This window comes from Ochotona princeps, chromosome X (assembly GCF_030435755.1).
Source record: "Ochotona princeps isolate mOchPri1 chromosome X, mOchPri1.hap1, whole genome shotgun sequence".
Lineage (NCBI taxonomy): Eukaryota > Metazoa > Chordata > Mammalia > Lagomorpha > Ochotonidae > Ochotona > Ochotona princeps.
The window spans coordinates 9,533,159-9,549,479 of NC_080865.1; the positions used below are offsets into that span (position 1 = coordinate 9,533,159).

The 16,321-nt window shown below is 49.6% G+C and overlaps 1 protein-coding gene across 1 annotated transcript; it reads left to right on the forward strand.

Moving 5' to 3' along the window:
* Positions 1 to 657: 657 nt before the first annotated feature.
* On the forward strand, positions 658 to 14,903 carry ELK1 (ETS transcription factor ELK1). Its single transcript, XM_058658701.1, has 6 exons — positions 658 to 856; positions 7,697 to 7,940; positions 10,446 to 10,889; positions 12,249 to 12,680; positions 13,290 to 13,391; positions 13,480 to 14,903. The coding sequence occupies exons 2-6, from the start codon at positions 7,731 to 7,733 to the stop codon at positions 13,576 to 13,578; spliced, it is 1,287 nt and encodes a 428-aa protein (XP_058514684.1). The 5' UTR covers positions 658 to 856; positions 7,697 to 7,730; the 3' UTR covers positions 13,579 to 14,903.
* Positions 14,904 to 16,321: the final 1,418 nt, after the last annotated feature.

The window sequence follows — 16,321 nt, forward strand, 5'->3', positions numbered from 1 at the left end:
ATCCAGCTTCCCCAAGTCAGAGCAGAGACAGGTTCCGCCTCCCATAATAACTCTGGCCAGAGCCCAAGCTTGCTCTATGAGCACTTAGTTTCTCAACGCTCCTTTGCGTGTCTGGCAACCATCCTGCCCTCCTACCTCCGCTCCGTTCTAAATTCGTCTTTTCTAGCCAATCGCTATAGAGCTACCCTGTCCGCCTACGCGGAGCAGGGCTGGCTGCTACGCCCATTTCTATACAAGTCCTGCTTCCGCTAAGCAGCGTGGCTCGCAGCACCGCCTGCTTGCTGTTTTGGCAGCTGTCTAGGAGTCTCGTCCGCCAATCACTGGAAAGCAGCGCCCGCTCTTACCTCCCCGCCCCCCCGCCATCTTCAGGGGCTTTCTACCTTCAGTTCCGTTTGGGCCAATCAGCACGAGGCAGGTGACCCCCCCCACCTTATCAATTAACCACGATCTGTCGGTCCCCCTAGAACCAATCTGTGTGGAGCAACGGCGAGTCCCTGCGTGTCTCCTCGGGACTCGGGTGTCTGTCCGGGGTACGTCATTTCGCCCTGGGCCAATCACGGAGTGGCTCTGTGGACTGGCTCCGCCCCACTGAGCCCTGAAGCCGTGCGGTCTGGCCGTGGCGCCTTAGCCAATCAGCAAGCGGCGGGAGGTTGGGGCTCCTCCTTCACAGGCCCACGTGAGCGGTGGGGAAACGCAGGGGCGGCTTCTAGGTGCTGCCGCCGCCGCCGCCACCGCCACCGCCACCGCCGCCACCGCCGCCTCAGAACCCGGGCCTGGGGGGCGGTGGGGCCGCGTATGGAGCCCCCGCCCCCCGGAGCTACTAACACCGCCTACGCCGCCGCCGCGCTACACACAGGTGAGTTCCGGGCCTGGAGGGTAGAAGGTCCTATCCATGACCCCATGTATCCTTCCCGCCCCCGCGTGGCGAATGTGGCTTGGCTGGTGGCCTGTGGGTGTCCGACTCCCTACTACCACCTCCATGGCTGGTGCACCTGCATGTGGCATGCCCTCCCTTCCCTTTGCCCCCAGTAGTGGATCTGACCGTGGCCTAATGTTCCCCCTCCCGCTGTATAATGGATCGGTCTGCGCGCTTCTATTCTCCACACCCCAATTTACAGTGGACTCGTCCATGGGCTTGCCCCACCCCCCCACCCCCACTTACAGAGAGCCAGTTCGCGGCATTGTCCAGCCCCCTTAATAGTAGGTGCGTCTTGCAGTTCTTCAGCCTCAACTTTCGGGGGCCCCTCTATGGCCTTGTTTATTGCACCCGTCCTGGTCCCCATAGAGAATCCGTGGCTCTGTACTCCACCATTAACACGCATACACACGTGTGCCCGCGCGCGCGCTCCTGTCTCAGTGAGTCCACCTGAGAGTTTGTGTAGTTTCTGTTCTGCCTTCTCCAGGCTCTGTTGGTCCCTGGCTTTATCAAACCCGCACTCCTTTTCTAGAGTTCATGCTGGTCTTCAGAACCCCGGACTTAGCAGTCCGGTGCCCTGTCTTACCTCCTGTTTTGTATACTGTCACCCCAGGGCTTGGGCTTCCCCCTTCCTTTTGCTAGTGGGTCACTTTGGTGCTTTGTACTCCAGTCTCTGTTTACAGTGGCACAGTCTCTGGCTTTGTCCTGCTTTCCTTTTAATCAAGTTTTTCCGCTGGTTTTTCTCCCTTTCAGCTGTTGCGCAAGAATCCATAAGCTTTTCCTGCTAGGAGATGAACCTTATCTCCCGCTCCCTTACACAAGGATCTGTCCCATGGCCTTCCTGCCCCCACCCAGTGTTCTTCCATCCCGCCTCTCCCTGACGGAGGCTCCCTCCTCCTGTGTAGTCCCATTCCCTCGGGAGGCTAAGTCTGTGCACTTCTCCTTGTGGAGCACTGTGCTTCATACACACTCTTAGTCACCAAGACGTGCCGCGTCCTCCACTGTAAGTGAGTACATTAGCGGCAGTGACAATGACCACGCCAGGAGGAGCTAACATTTACTGAGCATCTGGTGTGAACCAGGCAGAGTGTTTTAATGTAGGGAGCTCATTTTATCTTCGCCACAACCTCGTGAGATAGGTATGGCAGAAGTGGGAGCCTAGCAAGCTCAGAGGCCTCACTCAGAGGTGCTCCAGTAAGTAAGCAGGACAGAACAGCTCTTGAAGCTGCCCCCTTTTACCTCGAGCCAGATCACGCCATAGGAAACCTCACTCAAAAAAAGCAAATGCATTCCAGCTCCATGTGTTTAGTTTTCCTGTTTCCTGTGCCTGCAGATTTGTCTCAGCAGCCAGCCACCCAATCCTAGCAGCTGGGTGACCACCCCCACCTCTTAAACACACACACACACATACAAGCACGCGCGCGCGCACACACGCACACACGACTGCTTTAACCACGTTATTTCTGCACGTGTTTGCTCGTTTGTGAAATGAGGGAATCGACTAGAATCCCCTCCAGCGTAAATAAAGAATACCTGTGAGTTAATGAAACCAGTCCCTTGTCTGGCCTCCATCCCTCCCCACCTCCTAACTGTGTGCACTGTTAGGGTGCGGGAAGGACTCCTGCCAGCACCTCCCCGCTGCTTTTCCAACAGAGCCTGGACATGCTGCCTCAGGGCCTTTGGACTAGCAATTCTCCAATGTCTCTGGCATCTGCCTGGTTCCTGTCTGGGCTCTGTTCAGATGGCATGAGTGAATGGGACACACTGTGAAGAGACATGTATAAACAAAGCTTTGAAGAATGTCAGTTTATATGTGAGAAAGGTGTTAGCAAAAGGATGTGTTTCCCGATGTGATATAGAATATCCCCTCTTGAAGGCGCAGGTGGGAGAGCTGCTTTTAAGAGTCCTTGGGGAAAAAAAAGTCCTTGAACTGCACTGTGTCTGGGTAGTGTTATCACACTGTGGTACTTGGGCTATACTATTTAAAGGCACACATGTAACAAAGTTCCTCAGAGTGGTATTTCTAACAAAGCAACTCTTGACCATGGGCTCCTACACACTCAGCAGGACTCAGGCCCCGTAACTGTTCTGTTGGTCCCTTTGTCCTTTCCCACTCTGACATATTGGCCGGTTTAGTTACTGTCTCTCCTCATTAAGTGGTTGTTCTGTAGGAACTTACACTTTATGTCTGCTTGTTTGCCCTAGTGTCTCCAGCTCCCTGGGGAAAAAAAAAAAAAGAAGAAGACAAGACCCAGGTATACAGCAGGTGCTCAATAAGAATTTATTGTGTGAATAAATAGAACAAAACAGAATTTCAGACCTTGGTACTGGGGACAGAAGGAGTAAGAAGGGATATGAGAGGGAACAAAACAGGCCCACAGCGCTGTCCTTGGGGAGGACACCGTGTAAACAAAACAAGTGAAATGAGATCGTTAAACCGAGTGGTAAGGAGAAAACAGGAAGTGGAGCAGTAGGAATGGGTGAAATGTTAGGCAAAGGAAACGACTCTTGAATTAGGGCCTGGAGGAGGTGAGGAGAGGATCTGTGATGTCTCAGGGAAGATGTGCCGGGCGGAAGCAACAGCTAGGCAAAGTCCTTGCGGTAGAACTGTGCCTCTTGTGTCTGGGACCATGGAGGAGGCTGGTGTCGTGCGGAAAGAGGGCACATAGGGGGTAGAAGCTGAGGTCACAGCAGTGACAGTAGCCAGCTGGCACAGGCCAATGTGATATATGTCTGATTGGAAAGAAGGAATGAGGAGGCAGATGAATGATACACAAGCTAGAAATGCTAGCTAACATTTGTCTTCCATGTGCCAAAACACTTTCTCGAAGTCCCTTGCATATTGACATATTTCATGTTCCAAAAAAAGCCTTAAAGGAGAAGTGTATTTTTGAGGCTATTTTGAGAACAAAATATTACCATTTTACAGATGATGAAGAACTAGGGACAGAGAGGTTGAGACACTTGGCTCAGGGTCACGCAGGCAGGTCATGGCCAAGGAATATAAGGCTGAAGAAACAGAGAATAGGTCTGCAAGGGTAGACAGGTTATTTGATGCGCCACATCATAGAGGGAGAATTCATTCTGCCTGGGAGGTACCAAAACTTGATGGTTGTGTAACCAAGTTCATGGGGTGAGGGAAGGACTTCTCTGCCAGTGAGAACACATGTGTGCATATCTCCCAGAAGTAGGCTATGTGGGTAGTTCAGGATGGTCATCTCAGCTCAACATCACTTCCACCAGGAAGCCCTCTGCTTACCTCCCAGGATTGTACCCTTGCATGTTTCACTTTCTTGATGACTGGAGCCAAAGCTCATGGGTTTGAATCCCAGCCCCACCAGCTTTCCAGCTGTGCAGTTCAGGGCAGGATACTTCTCTGTGCCCCCATTGCTTCATCTGAACAGTGGCAGCTGTAATAACCACCCTTTAGTTCTTGGTTAGAGGATTAAAAGAGCATGTAGCACGTATTAAGGACAGTGTGACTGGTTTGTATTTTTTAAATTAATGCTCATTGCCATGCACATCAGGGTCTACCAAGCCTCTGAATGTCTCCAAAACTGGTTGCCTGCTCACCTCACAAACCATACCCCTTTTCCCCCGACCCTGACACCCCTACCCCTCCACCCCGGCTGCTGGGTTTTTCTGTTCTCATTCCTTGCTTTCTGGTCCCCTCCATTGGAGCTGGCTGCACCCTCCACTTCAGAGCTCTTCACGCTGGCTGCGTCCTTGGCTGGGCATAGTACCCCCAGCACCACAGCCCAGCTGCTTCGCCTCTTCTAGGTCTTTGCTCCCATATCATGTCCTCAGTGGCCACGCTCTCCTGACTCCCTGTATCAAAGCAACTGCTCCTTTCCTGCTCCCGTTTGGCCTGCTGCCCTCAACACCATTAGGTATGCTCTTGTTTGCTTTAGTTCTCGTCCTGCCCAATCCACCCGTGTATGCATTCCTGTGCAGCAGGGATTTTTGTCTTTTTTTTTCACATTTGTGTCCCTAGCACTGGGCCTATGGTAGACACTCAAATCCTTGCTGAAAATGAATGGGATGAAGAGGAGTAAACACATCTGAGTGAGGCAGAATACTAGAGTTCTTATTAGGGGTCGAGTGGGAGAAGTGATAATAAGCAAATTACAAAGCCCTGTTGTGCTGGCAAGGCTGGAAGCCTTCCGGCAGATTTTCACTGAGCTGCTAGAGTCTGGAAGAGAAGCCAGTAAAAAAAAAAAAAAAATCGCTTCTCGGCCTTTTGGCTAAGATCAAGTGAGAAGCCAGTAAAATTGCCTGGGTTCACAACCAGGAGTCACACTCAACTCTCCAGGCATCTGAAACAAGTCAGCCTTCAACATAAACTCTGCTAATCCTCCAGTGACAGGACTGTCCCCATCCCACGTTGCATGACTCTGTGACTTGTATAATTACCCAAGACTGGGCCAGCTGCATGAACTTGGAACCAGGTCAGGCAGAAGAGGATCCTGCTGTGTGGTTAGTTTGTGGTAGATTAAGGAAGCCACAGTAACAGGAGGATCTTTAAAAGCTTCTGTTTTAACCCAGTGATCCTGGCCAGGTGAATAGTTGATTAGTTAAAATTCATTCTCTTAAGGAACAGGAAGTTCTTTATTTTCAGTTTGCTGCTAGGAAAAGACAGGGATGGAGTGACAGGGAGGGGCCTGCTCTCCGAGGGACATGCCTGAGAGGCAGCAGTTGATGTTCTGGGGGCAGGGGAAGCAGGGTGGCACTTTAAAGTGATGGCTAAAAAGCTCAGATGCTGGCTGTGCCACTTCCAGCTGTGTGGCCTGGGCAAGATCCAGAGCCATCTTGTGCCTGCGCTTCATCACCTGGAAAATAGTAATAAGAGGACCATAGATCCTAGCCTTGGGATGAAGGACAAAAGAGTCCGTACCTGTAAAAATACAGCACTGCAGGTGCATATGACCCTATCAAACTCTGGGCTGGGTAGGTTTCGTAGTCTCAGATTTTATAAAGATACTGTGGTGCACTTGCGATGTGTTACATAATCACATAATCGCCTCCATGAGCTCTGGCATCAACTACGTTTCTGTCTCTGCAGCAAGTGGAGTGAGGCTCAGTAAAGACCGAAAAGGACCTGACTGCCATTCAAATCGGATTTTGCTGCCGAAAGAGTTAGAAAGAAGCTTTCGGGTGTCAGGGCTTTTTGGATTTCTGAAAAGTAGAATAAGCAATTATTAACAAATTGGAAAATAATGTTTATTTAAACCTTACTGCCCTCCAGGGTGTATCATATTGAACCCACACAATAACCCTATGAAGCAAGTATCATTGTTATTGTTTGTGTTTGACAGATGAGAAAATTGAGGTAGAAAGGAATGAAAAGTACGTGCCAAGGGTCACACAGCTAACAGGAGGATATGTCACACTGTTTGTGGGGAAAAAACAGGATTAAAGGTATGAGTTTATTTTTAGGAGAAATGTGTTATGAAAAAAACTACATGTATTTCAAAAAAAAAACTTTGCAGCAAAATAAACTTGCTGAATTCCATATTTCCTGGAGGTTTTTGAAATGCTTTCATAATTGGCAGAAACAGGATTCGAACCTTGGCAATCTGAGCCTAGAGCCTGGGCCGTTGTCCAATAGGCCACACTGCTGCTTTGCTTGGAACAGTGCCTGACATGTGTAAGTACTCAATATATATTAGTTATTGCTGTTGTTGAGAACATACAGGGATGAGAGTCGCTATGGAAGGGAGAGGATTTGGCAGCAGAGGGACAAGTGGGAACAGGCCCTGGGATTCAGGAAGACTTCTTAAAGAACCTCCAACTGGGACTTGAAAGATGAGGAAGACTGATAAGTGGAGGTAAGGAACCAGCTTTAAGAGTGACCAGCTTTAAGAGGAGTGGCAAAAGAAAACCTTCCCGCAAACTTAACCTTAATGTGGTAGGAGGCACCAGTTAGGTTCGGACAAGGGGGACTGCCCTAGATACCCGCTGTGGTCAAAACTCATCTGCTTAAAGCAGTGGGTTTACAGTCCTGTAGTGCTGTATGGGTGCAACCCTGGTCTTCCCAGGCTGATGTCAAGGTGTTAGCAAGGCCGTGATCCTCTGTAGCACCGCTCGGGGAGAGTCTGTTTCCAGCTTGTTTGAGTTGTTGGCACAGTTCGATTCTCTGAGGTTATAGGACCAAGAACACTATTTCCTTACTGGCTTTCCGGTTGGGGCCCTTTCCAGCTTCAGGAGGTTGTCCACTTGCCTTGGCATGGAGCTCCCTTTTTCCATCTTCAAAGCCAGCAGCAGCAGGTCAAGCTCCTCTCACATTTTGAATCTCTCCTCCTCCTCTATTGTCATATCTCTGCGTTACCTTTCTGGCTCCCTCTTCGGCTTTTCAGAGCTCACGTGATTACATGCAGCTGCTCACTCGACAAATGCAGACAAATCTAAGTCTGTAACCTTATTCCATGTGCAGAGGGTCACAGGTTTTATGGACATTTTCGAGTCGGGATGGCATTTTTGCACCTACCACAGTCTGCCCTCTGGTCCCAAAAGTTTCACATAAGTGGCACATGCAAAATCCATTCACAGCATCCTAAGAGCCATGTGTGTGTGTGTGTGTGTGTATCATTCCAATAAAGGAGACCTCTAAAGCAGCTAAACTGGGAAGCGTGAAAGTTAATCTGACGGTATTCAGGGAAGGATGATAGCCATATGTAGAGGCAAAATGACAAGAAAGGAATTCTCCCCTCCCTTTCATCTCTCATCTCTGCCTCCTCCTGTGTCCCCAGCTTCTCAGCTCTGACTTCTCTACCCCTCCAGGTACTCCTGGGATGGCGTGAGTGCTCCCCCAGCGATGGACCCGTCTGTGACGCTGTGGCAGTTCCTGCTGCAGCTGCTGAGAGAGCAAGGCAATGGTCACATCATCTCCTGGACCTCACGAGATGGTGGGGAATTCAAGCTGGTGGATGCGGAGGAGGTGGCCCGGCTCTGGGGGCTGCGCAAGAACAAGACCAACATGAACTACGACAAGCTCAGCCGGGCATTGCGGTACTACTACGACAAGGTAAGGCCTCTAAGCCCAAGGCCGGAAGCCTCTGACATTGAGATCAGAAAAGTCATTATCTTGTTTAACTTCTCCTATAACATTGAAAAAAATATGAAAATGTATTACTTCTCAAACCCTTTGCCTAGGGCCTTCAGACAAACTTAATCTCCCTTATTTTCTTGTCTTACTCCTTTGATTAAAACCTTTGTAATCCTCTTTTCGTCCACAATGTGTGCTATTCTTACTTCTGGAGTCACAACCTCCCTGAAAAGGTTGTGCTCATCTTCCTGACTTCGTTCTCTGAAGCTACAGCATTTTTTAAAATCAATTCTTTCACTAAAGTCTCTGAAACAGCATGTATACAACCAGCTCCACACCCCATACTTTTGGATTCCCAAAGCATCCCTGATCTACTCCAGTATCTGTATGAGCTGTTTTATTTCATTATCTACTACTACAGCTAAAATTTTAAATTTCCCTCATCCTGTACTTGCAGACTCTCTGAACAATGTTTTTACTCTCCTTAATGTTTATACTAGGCATCTCACTTTCTTATTTAGCTGAATGGGGCCTGCCACGGTAGCCTAGCAGCTGAAGTCCTCACCTTGCATGTGCCGTGCCATGCCGGGATCCCATATAGCCACCAGTTCTAATTCCATCAGCCCCGCTTCCCATCCAGCTCCCTGCTTGTGGCCTGGGAAAGCAGTGGAGGACGGCCCAAAGCCTTGGGACCCTGCACCAGCGTGGGAGACCCGGAAAAGGCTTCAGGCTCCTGGCTTCAGATTGGCGCAGCTCCAGCCTTTGTAGCCACTTGGGGAATGAATCAGCAGATGGAAGATCTTCCTTTCTATCTCTCCTCCTTTCTGTATATCTGACTTTCTTATGTAGCTAAAACCTCCACCACAACAGTGTTCCTTTTCATTCCTCTTCTGAGAAACAAAAGCCCTGATCAGCATCATGACCTCACAAGGTGGCTAGTGTTGTGGCAGGCTAAGCCACTGCCTGTGATGCCAGCATCCCAGTTGAATGCTGAATCACGTCCTGGCTGCTCCACTTCCGATCCAGCTCCCTGCTACTGTACCTGAAAAAGCAATGGAAAGTGGCCCAAGTGCTTGGATCCCTGCACCCGTGTGAGAGACCAAGATGGAATTCCAGGCTACTGGCTTTAGCCTGGCATAGCCCCATCCCTGCAGACATTTGAGGAGTGAATCAGCAGACAGAAGATCCATCTCTTGCTCTCTAACTCTGCCTTTCAAATAAATAATCCTTAAAAAAAAATCTCCCCAGAATGCCCTAGTATCCCCACAGTCCTCTTGCCCCCAGAACAGCCACAGACTTACATTGCACACATTAATCATTGAAGGCATTTATTCTATTTTCCTATTTTATTCCTTTAACTTGGACCTCCAGAGCACCAAGGTTACCTCTGTATCCCCAAAGGTCCACCAGAACCTCCCTGATAACCCTCCAGACCGGTCCTGAAATAAAATCTCAAACATACTTGGCTCCCCCAAACCAGCCCTGAGATCTCCCCCCACAATGTTCACACCAGTATTTTTATTGGTCTTTTCTAATTGTTGTCAGCTGGTTCATTTTATCACTCTTTTAACTTAAACCTCCATAATGCCACAGCAGTATTTTTTCACTTATTTGAGGGGCACAGACTATGTTCCCTCCACTGGTTCACTCTCCAAATGACAGCAGCTGGGGCTGGGCCAGGCTGAAGCTGAAAGCTAGGAAGTCAGTCCTTGTCTCCCACGTGAGTGGGAACCATCACCTACTGTCTCTGAGGTGGCACATTAGCAAGAATGTAGAAGTGGGAGCAAAGCTTTGACTTGTACCCTGGGCATTGCAGCATGGGATGTGGATATCCCAAACAGCATCTTTGACTGTCACACTAAACCTCTAACCCCACAATTTTAATGAGGCCTTCTTACCTTGTCTGCTGTAATGGACCTTGGCCCGTTCCACTTCTATGTTAATAACTTTAAATACTGTTTATTAGTAATTCATCTTCCCACTCAGCTGCATTAATTTAATCTCTTCCAACATTTATAACAGTTACTTTATTTTCCTGTTGTATCGCATTAGCTCGCCTCCAAATCTGTGTCCTGGCAGCCACCCCATAGGCCTGGCATTGTTAACCTGTAGGCACCTCTGCTGCTCAGAGGCTTGGGAGAACCTGCCCCTGGTACCATGCTCCCCTTGATGGGCCCCATTGTGAAAAAGATCCAGTGGGGCTGGGGGAGCAGAGAGATGGAGATGAAGAGTGCCAATGGGAGACTTGGAGGTTGATGCATGAGGAAGACATTAAAGAAAGCATCATGGAAGGGAGGAAGAAACAGAAGAGATAGTGAGACAGGAATCGGGGGGAGTGCGGAATGTAGACACTGAAAGAATGAGATGGGTGGAATTGGGGCAGGTGGGAAGAATGGTGCTAGGAGGAGAAGGACCCCTCCATTCTCTCTTCTCCCGGTTACCTCTTTGCTCTAAGGCTCACTGTTTTGTCTCCTTCCTTCCCAGAATATCATCCGCAAGGTGAGCGGCCAGAAGTTTGTCTACAAGTTTGTGTCCTACCCCGATATCGCAGGGTGCTCCACGGAAGACTGTCCACCCCAGCCTGAGGTGTCTGTTACCTCTGCCGTGGCGAATGTGACCCCTGCTACTGTACATGCCACCCCTGGGGACACTGCCTGTGGAAAACCGGGCACACCCAAGGGTACAGGAATAGCAGGCCCAGGTGGTTTGGCACGCAGCAGCCGCAATGAGTACATGCGCTCCGGTCTCTACTCGACCTTCACCATTCAGTCCCTGCAGCCACAGCCACCCTCTCACCTCCGATCTGCCTTGGTGCTCCCCAACACCACCTCTGGAGGAGCAGCAGCGCCCCCCTCAGGGAGCAGGAGCACCAGTCCAAATCCCTTGGAGGCCTGCCTAGAGACAGAGGAGGCTGGCCTGCCTCTGCAGGTAAGGACTGGAATGTGGAAGTTCCATAAGAGGAGGGCTGTACAGTTCCAGAATGAGCAGGAAAGCTGGTACAAGAGGTGCAGAAGTCCCCTTGGAGAGGCTGGCACTGTGATGCAGTGAGTTAAGCAACCACTTGGAATGCCACCTTTCTCATTAGAGCACTAGTTCAAGTCCCAGCTACTTTTCTGCCACTCCAGCTCCCCGCTAATGCACATGGGAAAACAACAGGTGATGGCCCAAATGTGTGGACCCCTGCCACTTGCATTGGAGACTCAGTTGGAATTCCTGGCTTTTGGCTTCTGCCTGACCCAGCCCTGGCAGTTGCAGTCATTTGGGGAGTAAACCACTGGATGGAAGATCTTTCTGTCTCTGTCTCTCCTTCTCTCTGTAAATCTGCCTTTCCAATAAAAAAAATAACTGTTTAAAAAGAAAGAAACTGCCCTCTAGAGGCAAGGCAGACTCTAAGCAATTACTAGTATATCCTGCTGTGCTTGGATTAATGGTCTCTATATCTGTCACTCTGGCTTTTAAATACATAAAATATATCTTTAAAAAGAAGACCCCTTGGAGAAAGGGGTGGAGAGGAGAGCTCTACAAATCTTAAGAAGGAAAATAAATGTCCTACAGTTCAGTGTTACCTGCATGTAGTGGCTGCCATGAACGCGGGCTCTCACTTCAGTGCTTGTCAGGACCATCCGGAAGGGCCTGTTAACAGATGGCTGGGGCTCACCTGCAGAGTTTCTGATTGCATAGGTCTGGGGAGGGGAACTTCCATTCCTTTTTTTTTTTTTAATGTGTTTACCTTGAAAGAGAAACAGAAAGCTGCCTTTCTCTGGTTCACTGCCCAAATGCCCATAATAACCAATGTTGGGTCAAAGCAAAGCCAGGAACCAGAAACTCAGTCTGGGTTTTCAACTTGGATGCCAGGGACCTGTGCATTGAACTACTGCCTGCTGCCTTCCCGAGTACACATTGGCAGGAAGCTGAAAGCAGAGCTGGGACTCACGTCTAGGCACTCAGATGTGGAATACAACCCATTGCTGCTAACTGGATGTCCAACCCAAAATTCAGCACAACTGGTTTGTCAATAAAATTTTGAGGAACTTTGTTTAGTGCATGAGGCAGGACATTGTCAGTTGTTACAGCTGGGCATGGGCATCTCACCCAAGGCCACTGCCCTGCAGAAATCCCACTTCCTTAAAGAAGTCCTGTGTCCTGTGGGAAGAGCTGCGCTTATGCGGAGTTGAGCCCCAAACATCAAGTCCCACTTTCCCAGGGAAATCATTGGGTAGCTCATGAGTGCAAACTGTGTTACCCAAACCAGTTTACCTACCCACTCTGCAAACACCCCTCTCCTAGGTCATCTTGACCCCTCCCGAGGCCCCGAACATGAAATCCGAAGAGCTGGATGTGGAGACTGGTGTGGGCCGGCCACTGCCCCCAGAAGTCAAAGTGGATGGGCCCAAAGAAGAGTTGGAAGGCGTGATGGAGGCAGGGTTTGTCCCAGAAACCACCAAGGCTGAGGCGGAAGTTTCTCCAACAGAAGGTGGGCCAGCCCGGCTGCCTGCAGTCTCTAGAGAGACTGCAGCGCCAGCGGGTAGCCTGGCAGCTTCTAGCCCTGAGAGTTCTCAGCCACAGAAGGGCCGGAAACCACGGGACCTGGAGCTTCCACTCAGCCCAAGCCTGCTTGGTGGGCCGGGACCCGATCGGACTCCAGGTTCTGGAACTGGTTCTGGTCTGCAGGCACCAGGACCAGCTCTGACGCCTTCTCTACTACCTACACATACACTGGTGAGTGCCTTTGAATGAGGCAGGCCTGGCAGCCAGGTTGGATGGGATTGGTGCTAGGCAGATGATTTACAGGACTTCAAAGGAGGATGTGGTCACTGAAGAGGTTGAGCCTTGGAGTGCAATTAGCAGCTGTGAGACTTATCTGGAGGATTGAAACTAAGTTGAAAGGCAGGTCTGGGGACTTTTATGGGCAGGATTGAGGGGCTGCCTGATGTTCTGTAGGGACTGTTTCTGGATTAGACCGTGGCTTAAGGATTCTGAGTGGGGCCTTTGGGTCTGGGATTGGCCAATTGGCTCTCCTGTCAGGTATCTGAGTGGGACATTACGAGTTGGAGGTTAACCCTGAACCACTGGGATTGTGCTTTGTGAGATGTGAGGACAAGGAGTGGCTAAGTTTTTGGGGGTGAGTGCTCAGGAGTTGGGAGGGGGTGTCTAAATTTGGGGAGCTGTCAAGGGCATGGCCTTAGTAGTTATGGTCTAGGTCTGTCAACTTTTGGGGAGTGAACTTAGGAGTCCAGGGGGAAAATCTGTGGTGCAGCTGTAACCAGGGTCCTTCCGTCTCTCATGCCTGTGTGCCCTGTGCTCACTGTGAGTACCCCTTCCCTGCAGACCCCGGTGCTGCTGACTCCCAGTTCGCTGCCTCCCAGCATTCACTTCTGGAGCACTCTGAGTCCCATTGCACCCCGTAGTCCGGCTAAGCTCTCCTTTCAGGTAGGATGCCTTCCTCTCCCATCTTGGGGAGGGTGAGAGACCCTAGAATGACCCCCATCCATGACCTCTCCCTGTTTCTGCCCCCCAGTTTCCTTCCAGTGGCAGCGCCCAGGTGCACATCCCTTCCATCAGCGTGGATGGCCTCTCGACCCCCGTGGTGCTCTCCCCAGGGCCTCAGAAGCCATGACTTCCACCACCACCACCACCCCCTTCTAGGGTCACACCATCCATGCCCTTGAAATTCTCTCCAGCCAGCCATCTCAAGGAGAAGCATAATTCAACTGACAGACTCACGCTGTGGTTGTGGTGGGGTGGGGATTCTTGGGAAGAAGCATCTCCCACCAGCTCTTCTATAAAACACCCACGACTTCTGTGCTCTTTGTCAGTCCCCCAGTGGCCGCCCTGGCACGTCTCCTACTTCAAGGGTAGGGGCGGTTTATTTATTTATTTTTTGAAGGCCACTGGGAGGAGCCTGGCCCAGTCCTTTTAGGGGAATGGTTAAGATGTCTCCCCTGCATCCCCACTTTATCCCTCCGAGACGAGACAATCAGGGTCTGGCTTGAGATAGACATTTCTTTATTTATTTCTCAGCCTACCCTTGGGGAAATGAGGAAGCCCTGTCTCTATTTTGGGATTTGGGTAGAGAAGCTAAGCTTGTTGCTTTTTTTTTTTTCAATTATTATTATTGTTGTTGTTGTTGTTGTTATTCCTGGCCACCTCTTAGAGTCCAGGGAAAAAAAAATTGTACCATTTAATGGTTTGGGAGTCTTGGCCAAGCAAGAATCACACCTTTGAAATGGGTATTTCCACCTCCGCCTTTCTCTCAGACAGCTTGTTCTATTTTCAACCAACATTCTGGCCAGGGAGGAATGCCCTGTTGTTCTTCTTCCCCCTGAGAAGCCATTCCTTTGTCTGCCAAACTCCCTGGGGTCCTGTGTGTTACCTCCCAATGGAGGATTTTTTGGAGGGATGGTCCCCGTCTGGGGGACCCCTCCAACCTGTACTCCAGGTCTCCCTGTCTCCTACCCCTGCCATTTTGATAGTATAATCTATTTTTAAATGGGGCTTTTCAACAGGGGAGATGGGGGCATCTCTTCCTATATCAATGGGGTGGGTGGGAAGGAAGGGATTGGGGGGAGGATCTTCCTGTCACCCCCAAGTGTTTATTTTTGATACCAAACATGTATTTTCAGCTCCCTCCCAGCCCCCCAATTTCCTGCGGGCGGGTACAAAGGACTCTAAGTGTCCCTGGAGTTGGGAGGGAGGACTGGGGGACATAAAACCTGTTCTGTCACAATTCCAGGCTGGAGAGGATGGGTTCAATAAAACTCCTGGGCTCACCTCCCATCAGCACCAGCCCAGTCCAGGCCTGGGGGTCTGGGGGTTGGTGATTTGGGGGACGGTGCTACACTCGTCTCCACTGTTTGTTTTACTTCCCCAAAATGGACCTTTTTTTTCTAAGAGTCCCAGAGAATGGGGAATTGTTCCTGTAAATATATATTTTTAAAGGTGTTGCTGGAGGCTGCTGCCATTTTTTTTCCTCTGATGTTGTCAGGACTGAGTGTGACAGGCATGATTTGGTGTAAAGGCAACAAGAGTGTGAGGCAGGGGTTGATTGTGAGAAAAAAAATTACCACGACATTAGATATCCAAAATAATAGTGGCTCCAGATTGACAGCCAAGTGTGAGAAATATGGGAAGCTATGATTGTGTTTGTGTGTGTGTGAGAGAGAGAGGGAGAGAGAATGAGAAAGGAGAGGGAAGGAAGAAGTTATGAACACAAACTTTTGATAGTGTGTCTTAATGGGAAATCATGTGTTTCAGAAAATCTCTATGAATGATTAAGATCCTGTATAGAGGGAAGGCACTTAGCTTTAACAGTTAGGCCACAGGTTAGGATACCTGGTAATGCACATTGAAATACAATCCTGACTCCAAATTTCTGCTGTTGCATCCCCTAGGTAGCAAGTAGTTGAGTCCCCGACATTCATGCGCCAGACCTTGTGCAGCCCAGCCCAGTCTGGCCACTGTAGGCATTTGGAGAGTGAGCTGGCATATGGGAGCACTCTTTTAAATAAATTTAAAAATGCATATATATCTGCTATTCCTAAAGTCTACAAATGGCAATGCTTTTTGAAGACTGTGGAGGACTTGTGATGCTACATAGAAAATAACGTTTATGAGAAGGGAGTAAGGACTGCAGATCTGACACTCTTCGGCAGTCTGATGAGCAGGACCAACTGAGTGACCAAAACAGTGTGCAAGAGATGGTTAGAGGAAATGGGTAGAGATTTGGGGGACCATGTACGGGTGGCAAACTTAACTGTGTGTAAGCAAGCTACTCTGAACAGTTATGAGACTGTTATTGCAAGGCTGTAGTATCTATTAAAATCATGGCACCAGCATACCTGTGAGAATTTAAGAGACAATAAGCAGGACCAAGTGGTGGCTGAGACCCAAGATAGAAAAATGGTTCGTGAAAGGCGGAAGACAAGACTGAAAAAGAGCTGGTGATGGGAAGAGTATAAGGGGTCCCAGTCATATGACCCTGAGATTATTGCTAACGATCAGCAGTTTCTGCTACAATCTCTCGGAATTTTATACGACTGAATGAAGGGGTGTGAGAGAGGAAGTGAACTGTTGGTGAGGGAACTAGAAGTAGCAATATCTGGAAGTCGGTGACTGGAAGAGAAACTTGAAAACCGAGCAGCATATGTGTGTGTGTGAAACGTTTCCCAAGACTCAGGAAATCTATGTGAGAAAACAACACTGCGCCCCCATCAGGTGATGTGAGAAACTGATGTGACTGCAGGAATACACATTTATATGAGGGGACTTGAAAAAGTTTATAGAAGGGTGGACATTTGGCGCAGTGGCTAAGGTACTGCCCGGGGTGCCTGTATGCCATTTCAGAATGCCTAGGTTGAGTC

Bases quoted from the DNA above. Each gene is read 5' to 3' on its own strand.
- ELK1 (XM_058658701.1), top strand. From the start codon at position 7,731: ATGGACCCGTCTGTGACGCTGTGGCAGTTCCTGCTGCAGCTGCTGAGA. The intron at 7,941-10,445 runs GTAAGGCCTCTA...CTTCCTTCCCAG, and splicing joins TGCGGTACTACTACGACAAG to AATATCATCCGCAAGGTGAG. The intron at 13,392-13,479 runs GTAGGATGCCTT...TCTGCCCCCCAG, and splicing joins CGGCTAAGCTCTCCTTTCAG to TTTCCTTCCAGTGGCAGCGC.